Source organism: Culex pipiens, chromosome 1, assembly GCF_016801865.2.
Source record: "Culex pipiens pallens isolate TS chromosome 1, TS_CPP_V2, whole genome shotgun sequence".
NCBI lineage: Eukaryota > Metazoa > Arthropoda > Insecta > Diptera > Culicidae > Culex > Culex pipiens.
The window spans coordinates 84,615,382-84,635,215 of record NC_068937.1 but is presented as its reverse complement, the minus strand read 5'-3'; the positions used below and the strand labels follow the sequence as shown (position 1 = coordinate 84,635,215).

At 43.5% G+C, this 19,834-nt stretch overlaps 1 protein-coding gene and 1 pseudogene across 1 annotated transcript; one reads left to right on the top strand and one right to left on the bottom strand.

Annotated features, from left to right (window-relative positions):
* LOC120429491 (uncharacterized) lies at nt 1-2,970 on the top strand (annotated as a pseudogene).
* Nucleotides 2,971-6,958: 3,988 nt separating this feature from the next.
* LOC120429496 (glycine dehydrogenase (decarboxylating), mitochondrial) lies at nt 6,959-12,103 on the bottom strand. Its single transcript, XM_039594566.2, has 6 exons — nt 11,708-12,103; nt 11,417-11,495; nt 8,081-9,951; nt 7,768-8,022; nt 7,240-7,704; nt 6,959-7,123 (listed from the first exon to the last, which is right to left on the bottom strand). The coding sequence occupies exons 1-6, from the start codon at nt 11,924-11,926 to the stop codon at nt 7,010-7,012; spliced, it is 3,003 nt and encodes a 1,000-aa protein (XP_039450500.1). The 5' UTR covers nt 11,927-12,103; the 3' UTR covers nt 6,959-7,009.
* Nucleotides 12,104-19,834: the final 7,731 nt, after the last annotated feature.

Here is a 19,834-nt window from a genome sequence, read left to right as displayed (position 1 = left end):
ATGCGTCCGAAGAGCAAGTGAAAAAAGTGCTAAGCGACGCCATCTTGGATGCGTCCAGAACCTTCTGAAGCCGGAAAAAGGTTCCGGAAAGAAGGCTCAAGTGAAGTGAAGTTCCGGCCAAGAGGACACAAAGTTCCCCCAAGTACCGTGATTTCAGACTTGGCTGATTTCCGTGCTTGGTTCGGACACTGGGTCCGATCGTTGGTGTCCCTCTTGTGCCGGAAACTGCCATAAAGTGCCTGCAATAACTCCCGGGAGCGGCGCTGAGCAAGGACGCGTCGACTCCAGAGAAGAAGAAGCGGAAGTTGCAGGCAGAGTCGGAAGAAGCTTTCGGGAATTGGTCCTGTAAGTGAACACCGAGAAGAGGAGCGAAAACCTTCTGCGAACTTGGTCCGGAAGTGAAGACGCTCGAAGTGAGAAGACTTCCGCGAAAGTGGTTCCGGAAGAAACGCGAAGAACGTTCGGGAAAGTGGTTCCGGAAGTTCGACGCAAAGTGAAACCCAAGCGAACGGTTCCAGCAGCCGTTCCGAAACAGTGCCCTGCCACTGAAGCCACGGTGGCCAAAAGCTTCGCCCGAGGAAGTCACCGGAGAGGCTGGTGAACTCGGAGAAGGCGGCCACACCGAAAAAGAAGACCGGCGGCAAGTCCGGTCACTAAGTGCACTGAGTGTTCCCTTGCGGAGCGAGCAGTGTAAAGAAGCTGGCGGAGATGCAGTGGTTCAACGAAGTCGTCCACCAGCGTGAGCTGGCTCAAGGTAAGCTCGTTACAATTCTCGCAAGTTTGGAAAACAATTCGGAGCTTACTTGGGCCACGTTGAAGACGTGCCAGAAGGACGTAGAAGCCGCGTACGATGCGTACCACACAGCGTACGGTCAAATCCTCGGCATGGTCTCGGCAACCTTACGGGACGAGCAGGATGCTCTCTACGACGCCTTCGATGACTTGCACACGGAGGTCCTAACGGTCATCGAATCAGGGTTGCTTGAAGTGAGCCAGCCCACACGAAGAAGAAACGCGTACACGCTTGGTGTAACACAACGACTGGACGAGAAAACGAATCCAACAACCGCTAAGATCGTCGGATGCGCCAACGAGACGGCCATCGACGAAACCCCGAAGAGTTCCTGGAAGCAGCTGAAAGAACTGCTGGACAGTGATCAACCGGAGTTTACCATCCAGCATGGTGAACGGTCCGAGAACGCCAAGACTGAGCAGCCCAAGGTCATCGAGACGAACAAGATAGCTGACGTGGAGGACACGTCACAACCTGCCAAGGAGCCACCCGGACAAACCGTAACGGACAACCCGGGTCAGCAGCAAATGGCCATGACCGCCGGAAGAGAGCCGGCACAGACGTGCGACGTGTGCGGACTAGGCCAGCACAAGAGCTGGAAGTGTCCGCAGTTCCTAGCGATGACAGCCCCCCAGCGGCTGATCAAGACAAAGGAGAAGCAACTCTGCTTCAATTGCCTCCGGACGGGACATACCTCGGCGCAGTGTGTGTCCACCGGAGCGTGCGCGACGTGCGAGGAGCGGCACCACACCCTGCTGCACGCCGAGTACCGGAGAAATCCCAAGCAATCGACAACACAAACAAGGGTGGAGCAACCTGGTGCTTCACAACAAGCCGAAACGAGTTCAGTGACACCAGAGGCCAGCTCCTCTGGACATGGACAACTAGTGCCCGACGCGCTTTCAGCCGTCGCGGACTTTCGGAATAAACCCTGCAGCCTACACCCCTGCCGTGGTTTATTAATAGCAGCACATTTGACGAAGGACACTCTGGACAGACACAACGCGAACGAGTTGGCTGGCGTCGAGCAGATGCAGCCACGTTCCGACACATCGATGATTCCTGCTGGAGTCCAACTCGCCGTCAGAGTCAACTTGGTGGCTCTGCGCGAGACGAGCTTCAGCCAGGTCTTCGACGGCACGATTGGAAGTGGCGCAGCACACGAAGAAACGGTCCTGATTCAAGGCACGGGGTTGGAGGATCGACCCAAGCTGGAGCAGCACACCGAAGCCTGTGCACGAGAAGTTCGAACCTACAAGGATTCAAGTGAGGTGTGTGATCCAATGGATTTGAAGCAAGTTTACCTGCCGTTCCACGTGATGCTGCGAACATTCGAAGACGACGCTGGCTTTTCAAGCCGAGCGATTCCTGACCAAGGACACAAGGTTCAAGGTCCCACGACGCAGCGCTCTGCTGCACTCAGCAGCGTACTTGAGAAGACTACAAACGCATGTGGAGGAGTAACGGTGCGTACAAGGGCGGCCTCGGCGCCGCACAAGGCTGCTGCAGTTGCCACACAGCCGAGCTATGAGTGCTCGAAACATTCAGTAGCTGCAGCACCGGCAAGGAAGACTGGAGGACTCGGTCCACACGAGCGGTCGGTAAACGCCGACCCACTGAAGCGAGCGTCACCAGACGGGACAGAAGAAAGTCCATGGAGAAGCAGAACAAGATGCCGGTTTCCGACAATCGGCAAGCACCAACAATCCCTGGAGTACATTCCACAAGTCGGCCAGGCCTTTTGGCGGCCCCTGCGACTGTCAACTGCGCTGACCGGCACATTCTGTAAGAACGCAACGAAGATTAGCCCGGTTTTGGACAACAGGGTGAAAGGGGTTCGTATCGACTTGCGGGTCTCAAGAGCGCCCGGCGAAGAAATGAAAGAACACTCACCTGGTCAACTTACGGCCAAACCTGGGAGGCGAAAGAGTGAGATCTGGATTGCTTGGAGAACACTTGCAGTTTTCGCGGGTGGAGGATGTTCGAGCCTGAACCTGTCAGCTCGAAGAAAATTTTGGTTTGGTTTTGGCAGCACTGCGCTTGCTGTGATGACAACTGCCACGAAGGTGGCAACCCAGCCTGCGTCGTTGCCAACAGCGAAAAGACGCGCGCAACGACGTGTGCTCGGCAGCAAGCGAGACAGAGCTGGCAACAGCGCGTCGACGACGACGCCGTGAAGAGAGGAAGGGATCGCGCGAAACGACTAGCGCGGCAACAACGCGCCGTTGACGACGGCATGAGCGAGAGAGCGAAAGGGAGAACGAACGACGCACGACGACGATCGTGAGAGAAGATTTTGGCGCGCAACGAAGAGCAGCGAGCAGAAGTGAGCGCGTCGAGACAAGTTCATCGCAAGCAGCCGAACCGGTCGGACGTAAAGTCACCTCGTCGCGATCGTCGGAAGAGACGCTAGTTTTTATCACTAAAATTAAGTTAAGTAGCCGTAAATAGATTAGTGTAGAGAAAATCTAGTGTTGTGTTTGCGATACTTCCAACCCTCCCAAACTGGTTCCCCAAGTCCGCCGAGAAGTGAAGTGAAATACAGTCCGCTCCGAACACTAACAGTTTATTGCTTTTCGGTTAGTATACTAACAAGTATACTGGAATATCGTTAATATACTCAGTATTCTTAAGAAATATTAGAGTTTCCAGCCCCTTGTAGCATACATCATGATATTTATTTCAGTGTTGGCCAATCCTGAACCGGTTACCAGTGGCCCCTTTGGGACAATCCCGGAATATGAGAGAAATCCTATCATCTGACATATCAAACTTCATGGAATTGAAGGATGCAGGCACCTAGCTAAGGGGGTGGGCTTCGGGCAAACCCCCCCCCCCTGATTTTTTTTTGGAAGACATATGGAAGAGAGGGAAGAAGAAGAAAAAAGAAGAAAATATCATGTTCAAGTTTTGACGACATTTACTAGTTTCACTCACATTGAAACGTGTGAAATTGTTTTAATTATAAAATATTTTGAACATATTATTTGTATCCTAAAGTGGGGATCAAAATATTGATAAATCATAAGTTTTTTTTATTAACAAAAAAAAAAAATAAAAAAGATTAGCATATAAAAGCTTAAAATAAACCATAATTTTGAAAAAGTATAAAATCACAGTGGTCAACGGGCCATTTTACATGATCATTCAAAATGGGTATCTTTCAATTTCATGAAGTTTGATTTGTCGGATGATAGGATTTCTCTCATATTCTGGAAGTGTCCCCAAGAGGCCACCGGTAACCGGTTCCAGAATGGCCAGAATGGATCAGTGAACAACGGCATGACCGTAGATTGACATAACTATCAATTTCATGAAGTTTGATAGGTCGGATGATAGGATTTCTCTCATATTCCGGAAGTGTCCCCAAGGGGCCACCTGTAACCGGTTCCAGATTGGCCAGAATGGGTCAGCAAACATCGGCATGACCGTAGATTTACATATCTTTCAATTCCATAAAGTTTAATATCCAACATGACAAGGTTTCATAAAAAATAATCAAGTTGGCCATTTTTCTGGTATCCGTTTCCATGTTAACTGGCCATTTGGCCAATAAGCATCCAAAGTGGTTCTGGAAGGCGCCTTCTGTTCTAGTAGTATGTTTTTTGTATCAATAAAAAAATATAATTTAAAATGGTGAAAGCTTTTATTTTTTCTTCAAACAATGATTTCGAATCATTTTCATGAAACTGCCATACAGCAACCACCGGTAAGGTTGCCGGGTAGTAAATTGCTAACCCAATTTAGCAACGACCGGTGTGGGACCGGGTGACTAAACTAAAATAGAAGCGTTACGGGTTAATAAAATAGCAACAATTTCCGCAACGCACCGGTAATGATGCTCTAAGAGATTGATGCCACGACGGAGCATGCTCGAATGTTTGCAATGGATATCGATGAAGCAACGAATTGAGTACAACACCCTTGTTTTTGTTTTTCGTATGAATGAAAGTTTGTCGCGCCCGTGTGGATCAATCGGACCGCGCACTGGACTCACAATCTAGAGGTTGCTGGTTCGAATCCCGCGGCGGGCGCTCTAAAATTCTAAGTGTAAATATGGGTATCCGGCGCCGTCGCTCCGTGCCGTACTCAAACACTTAGGAGCCCAGGGCGGCGAAGTCCTTGTAGTTAAAAGGAAGACACTAGTGGTTGGTACTAGCAATGGTGGCCGACAGCTATAAAGTCAACTTCGTTTTTTTCATGATTGAAAGGATGGAACCACAATACTTGACGGAAGCCATGTTATGCGGAATGGATATCCATAAGCATGACACTAGAGGAGCTGACGATCTCAGGTTGCAAAATTTGAAAAGGCATGCACGCAGAACTCGCTATTCTACAAATGATTTAAGTTTTATAACAAGCTTCCAGAGGCTGCAAAGATTTCGAGTAATATAAACGAGTTTAAACGGAGCTGCAAGGAGTTTGTACGGCAACGGCCGTTGGAGTAGAGTGACCGTCGGCCATCTTTATTATCGGTACGCATTCGCATGGAATCACGAATCTGGGCGCGGTTTAACCTTGGGTTTAACCCTATGTGCTCAATGCGTGTGGAATAACAAATGGTTCCAATACCCTAAATGGATGAATAATTGCTGCAATTTATCTTCTCTTTATATCCAGGTTTTTAAGCGAAGATGGCGTTCGAATGTTGAACGTCCGAAATGTCAAAATCGCGCAGTAGCACCAACAAAAGAAAAAAATGCGGCTGTCATGCCATGGCACACTTTTTTCGTAATGTTGGTACCACTGCGTGATTTTGACATTTCGGGCGTTCACCATTCGAACGCCATTTTCGCTTAAAAAGCTGGATAAAAAACGGTTTTGTTCGAACGCGAATCAATTCAACACGGAACGTCGGATCGAGGTGCTCTTTGTTGCGTTGGGTTCGTATAAGTTCAAGGAAGGTTCTTACGCCAAAAAGTTACAACTTTTGCCACTCTGGAACCGATTCCGGAAAATCTGTAGATTATATGGGAAAAGTCAAATTTTGATCACAGGAGGCTGAATAAGCAAACAAGCTAAAAACGTCAACAAACGAAAAAAGGCAGAACGAAGTTTGTCGGGTAAGGCTTGTTTATTAAAAAAAAGGACGAGGACGAGAAAAGTGAGATATGGATGGGCATACACGGAAGCAGTGATGTCACGGTTCGCTCACTCGAATCGTGGTTCAAACGATACGTCATGACGCTCAAGTGTGGTTCGCTCATGATTGCGAACCAAGCACGAGCGAACCACGATCCGAACGCCTGCCGTGGTTCGCATGAACCCTTGCTCTCTAATCGCGAATGAGAGTGAGAGGGGGCATCAATGAGCGGTTCGCAAGAAGAGCTAAAAACATCACTCAGCGAACAACATTTCATGTTTTTGACAACAGAAGGCTACGGCAGGCGGTGACTATGAAGGGCTACAGAGCATGGCTGCAATAACTCAGTGAGATGATCTGGGTCTTCCAATGACTCTCTGGATTTATTATTGTCCGTTTCTCTCGAAGGTACACGCCGCGCGGCATTTCAGAATGTGCCGCAGACACTGTTGCCAGCGATTTTCTGCACTTTTGGTGCAATAACAAACATTCCTGGCAACAATGTCATGCAATTCGAAGAAGAAGATCAACAAAAACAAAACGTACAGTATGGGATTTGACAGCGCGCATTTGCCGAAAGTGCGGCGCGTCGTTTTGAGGCTGGAATGCCGCGTGTCTTTTTTGGGAATACGCGCAATATCGGTGGGTTCACCGCCGTAACAAGCAAGAGGTCTGCGGTTTATGACTGCAGGTCATACCCGCACAGCTCCATTGAGTACACTGCAAATAAAGTAGTAATCCAGCTGCATGTAAAAGGCCTGAGTGTAAAATAGATTTTGCATTATTTTATGAAATTCTGTGTAATATTACATCCTGAAATATGTAGCCTATCAGTATGGGAATCCTACTTGACCGAAATGTCAAGCTCACATATACGTTTATCCTTTCCATTTTTCATCGGTCTGATGGCCGAGCGGGCTAAGGCGCCAGTCTTTACTGTTGGTGCTGGGTTTGAGTCCCGTCGGTTGCAACTTTTTTTTTGTGTTTACAAAAATGGTACATGCAGCGTGTAATATTAAGTGTCTTTTTTGACGAAGGTGATGTGCAAGTAAAAAATTGTTTTGATTAAAAAGAAGGCGTACAAGTGACATTTGTAATATTCCTATCATGTTACATTGTTAGGACTTGAATTATTCGTAGTCAGGAACCATTGGCGGACACGTGCACACAAGATGCTTGTCACCGTACAGGTCGTCGATTCTGCCAACCGTTGGCCACACTTTAGTTTCCGGCTTCACGAATGGCTAGATGGTAGAAGGAAGAAAATAATAACGATTATTGAGATGCCAAATGAGCAAAATGTAGCTCAATATCCTAACTGTTTTGATGCTTTGACAGTTGTTAATTAACAAGATCTTACCGCAGGGAATGCTCCTAGTTCTCGGGGGTATGGTCGGTTCCAGTCGGATGAAATACTTTGCTTCTGGGTGTGAGGAGCCATCTTGAGCGGATTTACTCGAATGTCCAGGCGGCCCTCCTCGATGTCTTGAATTTCTCCGCGAATGGAAATCATGGCCTCGCAGAATCGATCAAGTTCCTCCTTGTCCTCCGATTCTGTCGGTTCGACCATAAGCGTGCCCGCCACCGGCCAAGACATTGTGGGCGCGTGAAAACCGTAATCCATCAGCCGTTTGGCAATATCTACAGCCTCAATGTTTGCGGTTTTTTTAAAGTCACGCACATCCATGATGAACTCGTGCGCCACCAATCCGGTGTTAGGATCAGTGTACAGAGTTTTGTAGTGGTCCTCCAACCGTTTGGACATGTAATTTGCGTTCAGGATCGCCACTTGAGTTGCGCGGCGTAATCCACGACCACCCATTAACTGTAGGATTTTAAAAAAATGATTCATTTGAAACATAGAACATGGTTTTACTTTTAACATTACCTTGATGTATGCCCACGAAATTGGCAAGATTGACGAGCTACCGTACGGTCCAGCGCTGACGACACCGAAGCTTTGGTTTTCGATTCCGGCCAATGGATCAACAACCGGGTGAGTCGGTAAAAAGGGAATTAAATGTCTCTTGACGCCAATAGGGCCCATCCCTGGGCCACCACCACCGTGTGGAATGCAGAACGTTTTATGCAAGTTCAAGTGAGACACATCGCTGCCAAAGTCTCCTGGACGACACAGTCCGACCTGATGAAAGTGAACGAGGATATTTATAAAAGCTCTAATGTATACCGTTATAACATACCTGAGCGTTCATGTTAGCTCCATCCAGGTATACCTGACCTCCGTGTTCGTGGATGAGCTTACACACATCCACCACGTTGTCTTCAAAGATTCCATTCGTTGAGGGATAGGTAATCATAAGGCAGGACAAATTGGCAGAATGCTGCTCAACCTTCTCCTTCAGATGGGCAATGTCAATTGTACCGGTGGCACTGTTAACGCGGATTGCTTCCACTCGCATGCCAGCCATCTGTGCCGAGGCAGGATTTGTCCCGTGGGCAGACATGGGAATCAGGCAAATGGTTCTATTGTGCTCACCACGTGACTCATGGTAGCTGCGGATCGCTCTAAGTCCAGCGTATTCTCCCTGGGCTCCACTGTTAGGTTGGAAGGAAATCTTATCGTATCCGGTGATTTCGCACAAATCCTTTTCCAACTCCTCGAACATTTGTTTATAGCCCTTGGCCTGTTCGATTGGTACAAATGGATGAATTTCGTTAAAATGACGGAACGAGCATGGAATCATCTCGGTAGTTGAGTTCAACTTCATGGTACACGAGCCCAACGGGATCATTGAATGTACCAAAGATATATCCTTGTTTTCCAACTGCTTCATGTAACGAACCATTCTTGCTTCACTGTGATGCTTGTTGAAAATCGGATGCGTCAAGAACGGGGAAGTACGCTTGAATTGAGATTTGTGAACGGACATTGATGTAGCAATGGGATCAGCCACGGTCGTTTCAATGTCCGGGCAGTTAAACACCCACAGCAAATCTGCGATATCGGAAGTCTTGACAGTCTCATCCATCGACACTCCGATCGATCCATCCTCGAAATAGCGCAAATTAATCTTCTTCGCTTCAGCTCTGGCTTTAACTTCCGTCGTGCTCATGCCATGGGGAACTACATGCAACGTATCGAAGAACATCTTGTTGAGCTGATCGTGACCAGCTTTTCTTAATCCAGCATTCAGAGTCAGCGCACAGTTGTGAATGCGATTCGAAATTCCCTTCAAACCCTCGGGACCATGGTAAATTGCATACATGGCTGCCATATTGGCAAGAAGCGCCTGAGCAGTACAGATGTTGCTGGTAGCTTTGTCTCGTCTGATATGCTGCTCCCTGGTTTGGAGGGCCAAACGATAAGCGTCCTGACCATCCATGTCCCTCGTAACACCAATCATTCTGCCTGGAATCAATCTCGTCAGCTTTTGTCTGCAGGCGAAGAAGGCAGCATGAGGGCCTCCGTAACCCAACGGCACGCCAAGTCTTTGGGCGGATCCAATCGCAATGTCCGCTCCGAATTCCGCTGGAGGGCGCAACAGTGTCAACGCGAGCAAATCCGTCGCAACCACCACCAAGGTTCCATTTTTTTTACAGTCTGCTGAAACTTGCTCGAAGTTTTGCAAATCTCCGTAAGTATCCGGGTACTGGAGTAAGATGCCAGATATTTCATGATCGCCGAAATCAATTTCCTTAACCGATCCGACCAATACCTCGATTCCAAAAGCTTCCAGACGGGTTCGCACCACTGCGACGGTTTGTGGATGCAACTTACGTGAAATGAAAATCTTCTTACGCTTATTGTGACGATGACACAAACTCATAGCTTCGGCGGCGGCCGTACCTTCGTCCAGCAATGAAGCGTTGGCTATTTCAAGACCAGTCAGCTCTGTAACTAGTGTTTGAAAGTTCAGCAACGACTCCAGACGGCCTTGGCTAATCTCCGGTTGATAAGGAGTGTATTGTGTGGTCCAGCCGGGATTCTCGAAAATATTACGCAAAATCGGATGAGGTACCAAGCAATTGTGGTAGCCCATACCGATGTAGGATCTCCATACTTCATTTTTGTTAGCAATGGCTCGAATCCGTTCAATCAACTCATGTTCGTCTGTGAATGAGAGCAAAGATAAATGATAAATGAAGACGCACAATGCAAATTTCTTTTAGCGAACTTAGTTAAAGCATAGATCTGCCTGTATTACCTCGATCCCCTACTAACTGCGTTACGTTACCCCTCCCCAATCCTATTAACGCTAATTCTCGAATACGAAACGAAATTCTCGAATACATCCGATCTAATCTGATGCATGCAAACGTAGTATATTTGTTGAAAAACTTTCTATAGGTAGTAGACATTAGAGATAGGGCCTTGGAAGCAAAATTGCACATTTCATTTTCAATCGGCTGTTTCCAATGAACCTTGCGGGCTTGTCTCTCTGCGGGGAGGCAATGAGAAAATATTATGCTGATTTGAAAGGAATATAGTAAATACTGTAAATACGTAATCATCACTGAGTGGTGATTCCGATTCTTTCATGAGTGAGCATGTGGGATCGTTTACAGAAGAGGTTATCAGTAGTCAATTCGTTGTTTTTTCACTCGTTCAATGTCTGAATATGTTGCTGTTTTACGCATTTGGATTTCTTTTGCTTTTTTTTGCTCAGAATGAGCAATCCTTGGTTTTGGGCTTTAAAATGGATTTAGACTAATCATAAAGCATGGTTCTTTTAAAAGTCGTTTGAATTAATTTTATTTTTCAACATATCTTAAAATGTATATTTATTGGCCTCCCTTACAAACGAATTTTCAAACGGTGCACAACGTACCATAACATTTGAACACTTTGTTCATGGTTCTAAATTTCATGAACGCTTGTTAGCGATTTTGTGGACTCTTTTTTCTTCGTGTACACAAGCGCGACTTTCGAAAGGTTAAGTTTAAATAATATAAATTTTGAATTTAAATGTTATTATTTAGACTAAATGTTTTTCGTCAACCAAGTACTAACACAACATTGAGGGTAAATTTTTCCAAACTTTTCAGATCATTTTACTAAAGTGGATCATTCTGGACCCTGTCCTGTGTATCCAAAATATTTTTAAAATATACTAAACTTGTAAAAATAACTTTAACGCAGGAATTTTAAATCCATTCAGCGCATAAATTTTGCAAAATATTTTATGAAACCTCTTTTCTTTTGTTTTCTTGGTTTAGAGGCTATATTTTAATATAAATTAGTTCAAATAATTACTTAGGCTAATGAAAATATAGTTTTTAATTTGTATTTCCTTTAACTCAGTTGACTGCAATTTATTTCCGGTGAAATTTCGATTTTGGGGCCAACTACAAATCATGTGGACACTAGGAAGAATGAAGGATGTGGACACACACATGAAGGAGAGGTTGGTGTGTCCACGTGGTTAGTGGATGGTCCAATTACATATTTTTGCAAAAACTTATTTTATTAAGTTTTTTCTCGGTGCTAAGATCTGGTTAGGACCGAGTTGCCTTTCGTAATTACAGGTTTACATAAGACTAAAGGTTATGGTCCCATTACATTGATAAATACTTACTCAGCGGGTCTTCAATGTTCAAAATTCTCTGGAACTTAATGGCAGTTGGGACAGCTTTTTCTGATAGCTCATCCAATGACTGAAAATCAGAAAAATAGGTTTATTTTCCTTAAAATTTCACCACTGCACATCATTTTTCATAATTTCCGCTCGATCAGCTTAATTATTGTTGATTCACGTAGAGTTCAAGTGTGAACAAAATCACTGATATTGTGGCCAACCAAAATTTTCTGTACGATCGTCAGCGTTATCACTCAAAGCTGATTACAGTTTGTCAGCTTTTTTAATTACCTTAAAACCAATTGAATTTAGCATGGTAACAACGTCCGTTTTGCGGGGCCCAATGTGGCGCGAGGCAAAATCCGGCTTGTTCGGAAATATTTCCTCCACGGTGGCAAGACATCGCTGGAACTGTTTGTTACTCAGCACTTGTATTTTCAGCCACGGATCAAGAAGTGTTTGTCCAGAGACAACACTCCTACACGATTTAGAAAGTATGGCGCGATGCATTTCAGTTGCACAAAATCGATACTAAATCTTTAAAACAATCTATAGGTTCAAAAACACATATTCAGCAGCATCCACACGAATGATCAAGAATCTACCAAGCGTTGATCCCTTTACACGTCGTCAATCGCTTCAGCTGAAAAACACTCGCTCCCCTCGACTATTTGCACAGGACTAAACCGATCGCTCGATCCTCGGTCTAGTTTTAACTCTGGGGCTTATCAACAACACACGAATATGAATAGCTTCGACCCAAGGTACCCTATTTGTGATAGGTATGGCTGTATTTTAATTATGTGTTGGTGCCTTATAAGGTACTCTATTTGTTACAGGTATAAATTTTTTATTATTTACACATACTAGCGTATTTAATTTTGCAGCCCAAAACCAGTTAGGCGATGCAAATATTTTTTTAAAGTTGATGTTTCCTTCAACGTCGGCCTGAATAATCAGGGGGCAAAACATTTTTTCCGAAAAACTTAAATTTTTTTATGAAAATTAAAGCTTAATCATCCGAAAACCAGTTAAAATGCATTTTCCTGCGTTTATAATCATTTTTAGCATGTTTGAACTCCTTTGAAGACATTTTAAATTTTCATGAAATACCAATGTACAGTAGGGTTTTTCAGCCAAACAAAAAAGTTCTCAGATTACGGCAAACCGAGGTTCCCTTGGTAGAGGATATCCATAGGGACTCTCATGCCAAATATCAGCCCATTTGGTTGAGAATTGGCCTGTCCCCAGCGGTTTAAAGTTTACATGGAAATTACTACACTCAAACCCCGATGGTTTGACACCAACTGTTGTCAAACGAACGGGGTCACTTTTTAGTTTGACACCCCTTTTAGACTGAGTTCACACACACTACCAAACGTTTGTTTTGATAGTGTGCGTGAGCGCCGTGTGAAAAGTGACAGTTCGTCACTTTTTAGTTTGACTTTGACCAACCAACGGGGTACAAACTAAAAAAGTGTCAAACGAAAAAGTGACCAACCACCGGGGGTTGAATGTATGGGATTTCTGTGCTTTTTGTTCAATCGTTCCTACAGGTCTGGGGACAACATGGATAATAATGCAGTCGATGCCTCTTCACTTGTTCACCGTCTGATATGGGGCATCGTGGTTTTCACCTAGCCGTCATCTTCTATATATCTATACAGCAATTCCCCACGAAAACAGCATGATTCAAAAAAAAAGTTTTCCGATCGGGCTCAAAATTTTTCTGGGGGATCCTTGGCCGAAAAAATTAGACCCGTATTTTTTTGTTTGGCCATTAGGGTGACCTACGCCGTGTTAGGGTGGTCCGAAAAAATGCAATTTTCGTCGATTTTCGCAAAAACCACTTTTTTCAAAAAATCATATCTCCGCGCCATTTCATCCGATTTTAGCTGTCTTAGACGCATTTTTGTAATTAAAAGACGCAACTTTTGGTACCATAACATGTATAGGTCATCGCTGAAATTTTAAAGTTATCGCAGTTTTTGTGAAAAAAGTCGTTTTTTCCCGTTTTTGTCATTTTCCCATTTTTGCGCGTGGCGCGTCGAAAAACCCAGTTTTTATTTTCAAAAAATCGTATCTCAAAGTAGCGAAAACATAACTTCACTATTTTTTGATGTTATGTGGAATTTTCCGAGGAATCCGATAAAAATATTTTCAGACATAGGCTCTTTGGTCCCGAGACCTTCAAAACAGCATTTTAAGTTTTCATACGACCTTTTCAAATGTTAAGCTAGATTTTTGAAACTTCTTACTATTTTTCCCAAATAGCCAAACTAATAACCTTTCTTTTGCGTCTAAGACAGCTAAAATCGGATGAAATGGCGCGGAGATATGATTTTTTGAAAAAAAAGTGGTTTTTGCGAAAATCGACGAAAATTGCCATTTTACGGACCACCCTAACACGGCGTAGGTCACCCTAATGGCCAAACAAAAAAATACGGGTCTAATTATTTCGGCCAAGGATCTCCCAGAAAAATTTTGAGCCCGATCGGAGAACTTTTTTTTGAATCATGCTGTTTTCGTGGGGAATTGCTGTATATATATCTTCTATCTATATTAGGGTGGGTACGTTTTTCAAAAAGTTCTCCGATCAAGTTTTAGTATGGTTCCCCTTGTAGGGCATGCCCATAGGGACTTTCATGCCAAATATCAGCTCATTTGGTTGTAAATTGGCTGCGCGCATCAGGGTTAAAGTTTACATGTGAATTACTATGGGAAATTGGAACTTTTTATTCAAAAGCTCCTACAGGTCTGGGAAAATCACGCGCCAACTTCTGGTATGGTCAGGCTTAAGGGGAATGGTCTGGAGAACAATTTTCCCAAAGAGAGCATATGGATTCGTTGTACCTAGAGCTGGCGCATCGGCAAACAATCCGATGTCTTCGGAATCAACGGTTTTCCCTCAAAAAGCATCAAATTTTCCTCAGCATGCTATGAAAGCTTGATGCATACCGCGACGCCATATGTCAGACAGCAACCACGTGGTTGAAATATTATCAACAAAACACAAATATGCTATGCAAGATTCTGAATTCGACTAAATAATATCAGGATTGCTCGAAATGATCATTTTCTAGTTAAAAGAAGGTTTGCAATTGAATATTCCAGCCGATTTTCACCTACGTGGTAGCTGCCTGACATATGGCGTCGCGGTATGCATCAAGCTTTCATAGCATGCTAAGGAAAATGTGATGCTTTTTCAGGAAAAACCGTTGATTCCGAAGACATCGGATTGTTTGCCGATGCGCCAGCTCTAGGTACAACGAATCCATATGCTCTCTTTGGGAAAAGTGTTCTCCAGACCATTCCCCTTAGGCCTGACCATACCAGAAGTTGGCGCGTGATTTTCCCAGACCTGTAGGAGCTTTTGAATAAAAAGTTCCAATTTCCCATAGTAATTCACATGTAAACTTTAACCCTGATGCGCGCAGCCAATTTACACCCAAATGAGCTGATATTTGGCATGAAAGTCTCTATGGGCATGGCCTACAAGGGGAACCATACTAAAACTTGATCGAAGAACTTTTTGAAAAACGTACCCACCCTAATCTATATATATATAAAATTTCGACGGTTTTGTTCGAACGCGAATCAATTCAACACGGAACGTCGGATCGAGGTGCTCTTTGTTGCGTTGGGTTCGTATAAGTCCAAGGAAGGTTCTTACGCCAAAAAGTTACAACTTTGGCCACTCTGAAACCGATTCCGGAAAATCAGCAGATTGTATGGGAAAAGTTACGCAAAATAAAATTTTGATCACAGGAGGCTGAATAAGCAAAAAAGTTAAAAACGTCAACAAACGAAAAAAGGCAGAACGAAGTTTGACGGGTAAGGCTTGTATATATATAAAATTTCGATGGTTTTTTTCGAACGCGAATCAGTTCAATACGGAGCGTCGGATCGAGGTGCTCTTTGTTCGTATAAGCCCAAGGAAGGTTCTTACGCTAACTAATTGATACTTTGGCTACCTACTCTGGAACCGGTTCCAGAGCATCGGAAATTGTATGGAGAAAGTTACGTTGTTTCGTTGTTCCTCGTTACATCAAATTTGATGCTCTAGTTATGTGCATCGAATAAGGCGTAATGTTAGTTTTTTTTGTGACGTACCGTAATCTGGGGTGAATCGGGACTACAGTCTGAATAGGGACAGCAGTTTTTAGAGCACTTAAAGCTTTTAAATTTGGAAATGGATGTACACATTTTGTTGGCCTGAGTATGCAAATACTGAAGGGTATGTGTACAATCGGTTGATAGAACTCTATCGTCGCGGCGATATCGGTACTTTTTTACCTGAAGTTTGATTTTAAACTGTCTCAAAACGTTCGGTCGCGATAGAACTCCAGTGCTGTGATCGTCTGATCGTGGAGGCCTGCAGCTGCACCACCAATTGGTGTATTTTTTCTCGAAAACAATTTGCGATTGGCCACGTTTTCTTTGCGAGCCCTTCAGAATTGTGCAAAGTGAAGATCGCCTATTCTATTCAACTGCGAACGCTGTTGACAGATGAATATAAACAGACCTGTGACACGCTCTTCCAGTCTGAACAAGTTGAGTACTCTCGCTCTCAAGAACAACATCAACAAACGTAGTCGAAGGGAAATCGACGAAATGGGTGATGACGTCTCTTCGCTTGGCGATCTGTGGGCCAAAATTCAAGGGTTGTTCGAGGATACCAACTCACGCATCGATTCCTGCAAGTCGGACCTGGAAATCCGTATCACCAGCGTGGAAGCTAAGTTGTTGGAGCTAAAAACTGACTGCAGTGTCAGCGTAAAACAAGTTTCCGAACGGCTCGACGAAACCCGCAATGATCTGTATGCTGTGTCAAATCAACTGGACCGCCTGGAACGTGCCCATGACCTGATCCTCAACGGTGTACCATTCAGCCAGAACGAAGATCTGCAGGTGCTGTTTCGAATGATTGCTGCCAAACTTGCGTACAACCCCGCAAACACGCCTATTGTGAGCCTCAAACGACTGTCCAAACAAGCCATAACCGTTGGAACTTCCCCGCCGATCTTGTGCCAGTTTGCTATCAGGAACGAGAGGATCGAGCTGTATGGCCGCTACCTACGAAGTCGGAACCTGACACTGCGAGACGTAGGCTTTGAAAGTAACAACAGGATCTTCTTAAATGAAAACTTGACACTCCAGGCCCGTGAAGTACGCTCTGAAGCCCTCAAGTTGAAGAAGCAACACACTACGAAAAAAACGTGTAATTTTGGGTCAAATTAGATGCACATAACTGGAGCATCAAATTAGACGTAAATCTGGGTCAAATTAAACGTAATGTTACACGACTCAATCAATATCGATGGCCGTGTAAAATTACATTAATCGTAATTTTGGTGGCAAAATATTCTAATTGGAATCATACCATTCTTATTGGACGACAAAAAACATGTTTATATTTTTAAATCAATACGTTTTTATTGCATCACTTCATAATTAATCACTAAATTTTCACTCATGGTCCAAAATTGTCTTCCTTGTAGCTTTTCTACGATTTTCACCGAAGTTGCTCCACTATCCTCACAGCCTTTGTTGTTCCACGAGCAATCTTCCGGCATGCAAATTATTCCGTGTTTGCCATCCCACTGAAGATGGCCGGTTCGGTTCACTCCGGGAACATCCCATCGCAACATTTTCAGTAAGCATCCTGCCAGCTACATCGAAGCGGCTTGAACCGTATTTTGCCTCACGTTCCATGATGTCCGCTACCTAAACAAAAACAAAACGGAACATGACAAACATTATTTGCGATCACATCGCCTTAAGAAAGATTAAACATACCTTTATCGGAAATGTGATTGTTTTTATCCAAAACTTTAGCAGATTCCGATCAGTAAGGAGGAAAAAATGAACAAAATCTGGACAAACATTATTTTCTCAGCGACGTTAAACCTGGCTGACGTTTTGACGTTTACTCATTCTGACAAACGTGTAGCCACAGAGAACAGATGTATATCATTGAACAAACAGCATTGAAAAACGTGTGTAAAAATTCAAACCAAAATACGTTGAAAAGAGCTAGGGTGTGCACCATCCGCCTAGATAGCGCCACTTCCAAAATCATGATGGCCTACAGTAGCAGAACGTTGGACCATCTAATCAGTGCATAAAACATTCCGTACGAACGACATCAGACCAATGTCTGACTGCCCTTCATCAGAGGGTTGCAATTTTACGCGCCAAAGAAGGTAAACAAAACGAAATCGGACATAACATATGTAAAGGAACTATTTCAAGTTGTCGCTTGAAAAATCATTTTTGAATGAATTTTCTGTTATGTTTTCGTTACTATTAATGCATTTTTGTATTATTTTTAGTCAACTGGAATTATACTGAAGTGAATGTTATATTTAAACGAGGTTAATTTTTATTTTTTTTCGAAATTATTGAGCCTTTTTCATTGTTAAGCCAAGTGTTCTCAGCCGCGACGGTGGCGTCGCCAAGCGTATCCTGCACACTCTAATTTCTTTGATGCAAGATTGTATGCAACGCATTTTTTCAAGTTTACACGGTTTACACACAAGTTAGAGCCAAGATGTACATCTGTTCTCTGTGGTGTAGCGGCCAAGGTGCGTGAAATCGGGTGTTATTTGATGTAACATTACATTAAATTTGACGCTCCAATTATGTGCATCACATAAGTCGTAAAATTAGACTATTTTTGATGTAATGTTCGGTTTCGCGCGATGAAATAGAATACCAATGGGAATTCCATCGATTTACGTCAAAATAATCCCAATTTTACATTGAAAATACGTTTACATGATTTAATAATAGGTGTAATCAAAGATTACGTCGAATGTAATATTCCAATTTTTTTAGTGTGAAGGACATCTTCATCAGGTCTACTCCCGTGATGGCATCGTTTGCGTCCGTTCTGCTGCTGGTGCCGATCCTGTTGGCGTATTTTCGACGGGGCAATTGTTGGCGAGCTGCAAGAAACCCCTTTCCTAAAAGTTTTTCTCCTTCCTTCCCAGTTTTTCCCTTGATTCCCATCCACAGCTATCCATGATTCCTTCCCCTCCTGAAAGTCAAAAACCCTAAAGTTAACAATCTTCCTTTTCCTTCAAGTTATTCTTTCTCGTAAGCCCCCATCCTTTGACTCCGTTCCCTGAGTTATCCTGTGATTCCCTTTTCCGTCCTGAAAGTTATTGCTGTTGTTGGGTGCCGTTGGAGTTGCTGCTGCTGATCTGGGTGCTGTTATGGGTGCTGCGCTGTTGCTGCTGCCCCTTGGAGACGAGCCTGGTTTCACCTGAACCGCGTTGGTGCCGCTGCTGATTAAGTCTGAAGGTGATGGTGTACTGATAATATTTTTTGTATTTTTAAACATTTCTTTGACCGTTAACATCGATTTGCTGATTTACTCTAGTACTGGGTGAACTGCGACGATTGTAGGAGTTTGATTTGGAATCTTATAGAATGTTAAGTAGATTTAAGTGTTGCCTCTCATCCCTAGATATTAGTTTAAATGAATTGGGTCCTATAGTATGCTCTGTCTTAAAACTACCTCCACTTATTTTTGATTATGGATAATTCCCGAATTAGAAGTGTCTCTGCAAACATTCCCCGTATTGTTTTAAATGCTATGCTGAATCAAGATCATCTAAACCTTTGCCACATTAACGTTCAAAGCATTTGTGCTAGGAATTTCTCAAAATTTTATGAACTTAAATCGGTCTTATTAAACAGTAAACTCGATATTATATGTATGACTGAATCATGGCTGAGTGATAAGATTACTGATCAAATGATTGCAATTGAGGGTTATAAAATTATAAGAAATGATCGAAACAGACATGGTGGTGGCATTTGTGTTTACTATCGTGAAACTTTGTCCTGTCGTATTGTAAATAAATCCATCTACGATGCTGATTATGGCCGACAAATTACAGAATTTCTTCTACTTGATTTTCGTCATGCTAATGAAAACTTTTTGCTTGCGGTATATTATAATCCCCCTAATCTTAACTGTGCAGATATTTTAAAAAGCCATTTTGAAAATTTTAGCGTTAAATACAATTCTACGTATTTTATAGGTGATTTCAATACCAACCCATTATATAATTCATATCGTTTGCAACACCTTCGAGAAATTGTATCTAATTTTTGTTATTCTTTCATCAACTCCGAGCCAACTTATTTCTACAGTTCAGGTTGTTCTTTACTTGATCTTTTCATCACTGGTTCTTAAAAATGATCAGATCTCTTTACCTGGTGTTTCTCATCATGATATGATCATTTTTTTTCTTTAAATTACTCTTTATCTAAAACCTCTGACAGTACCGTACATTTTCGAAATTACGAAAGAATTAATTTTGCTGAACTCCAAAATGCGTTTTATGACTTTGCCTGGGGTGACTTTTATAGTATTGACAATCCTAATGTTCTTTTAGATTTTTT

Coding starts and splice junctions, on each gene's coding strand:
- LOC120429496 (XM_039594566.2), bottom strand. CDS start 11,926: ATGCATCGCGCCATACTTTCTAAATCGTGTAGGAGTGTTGTCTCTGGA. Junction 8,023..8,080: donor GAGCTAACATGAACGCTCAG/GTATGTTATAAC, acceptor CACTTTCATCAG/GTCGGACTGTGTCGTCCAGG. Junction 7,124..7,239: donor AACTAGGAGCATTCCCTGCG/GTAAGATCTTGT, acceptor TCTACCATCTAG/CCATTCGTGAAGCCGGAAAC.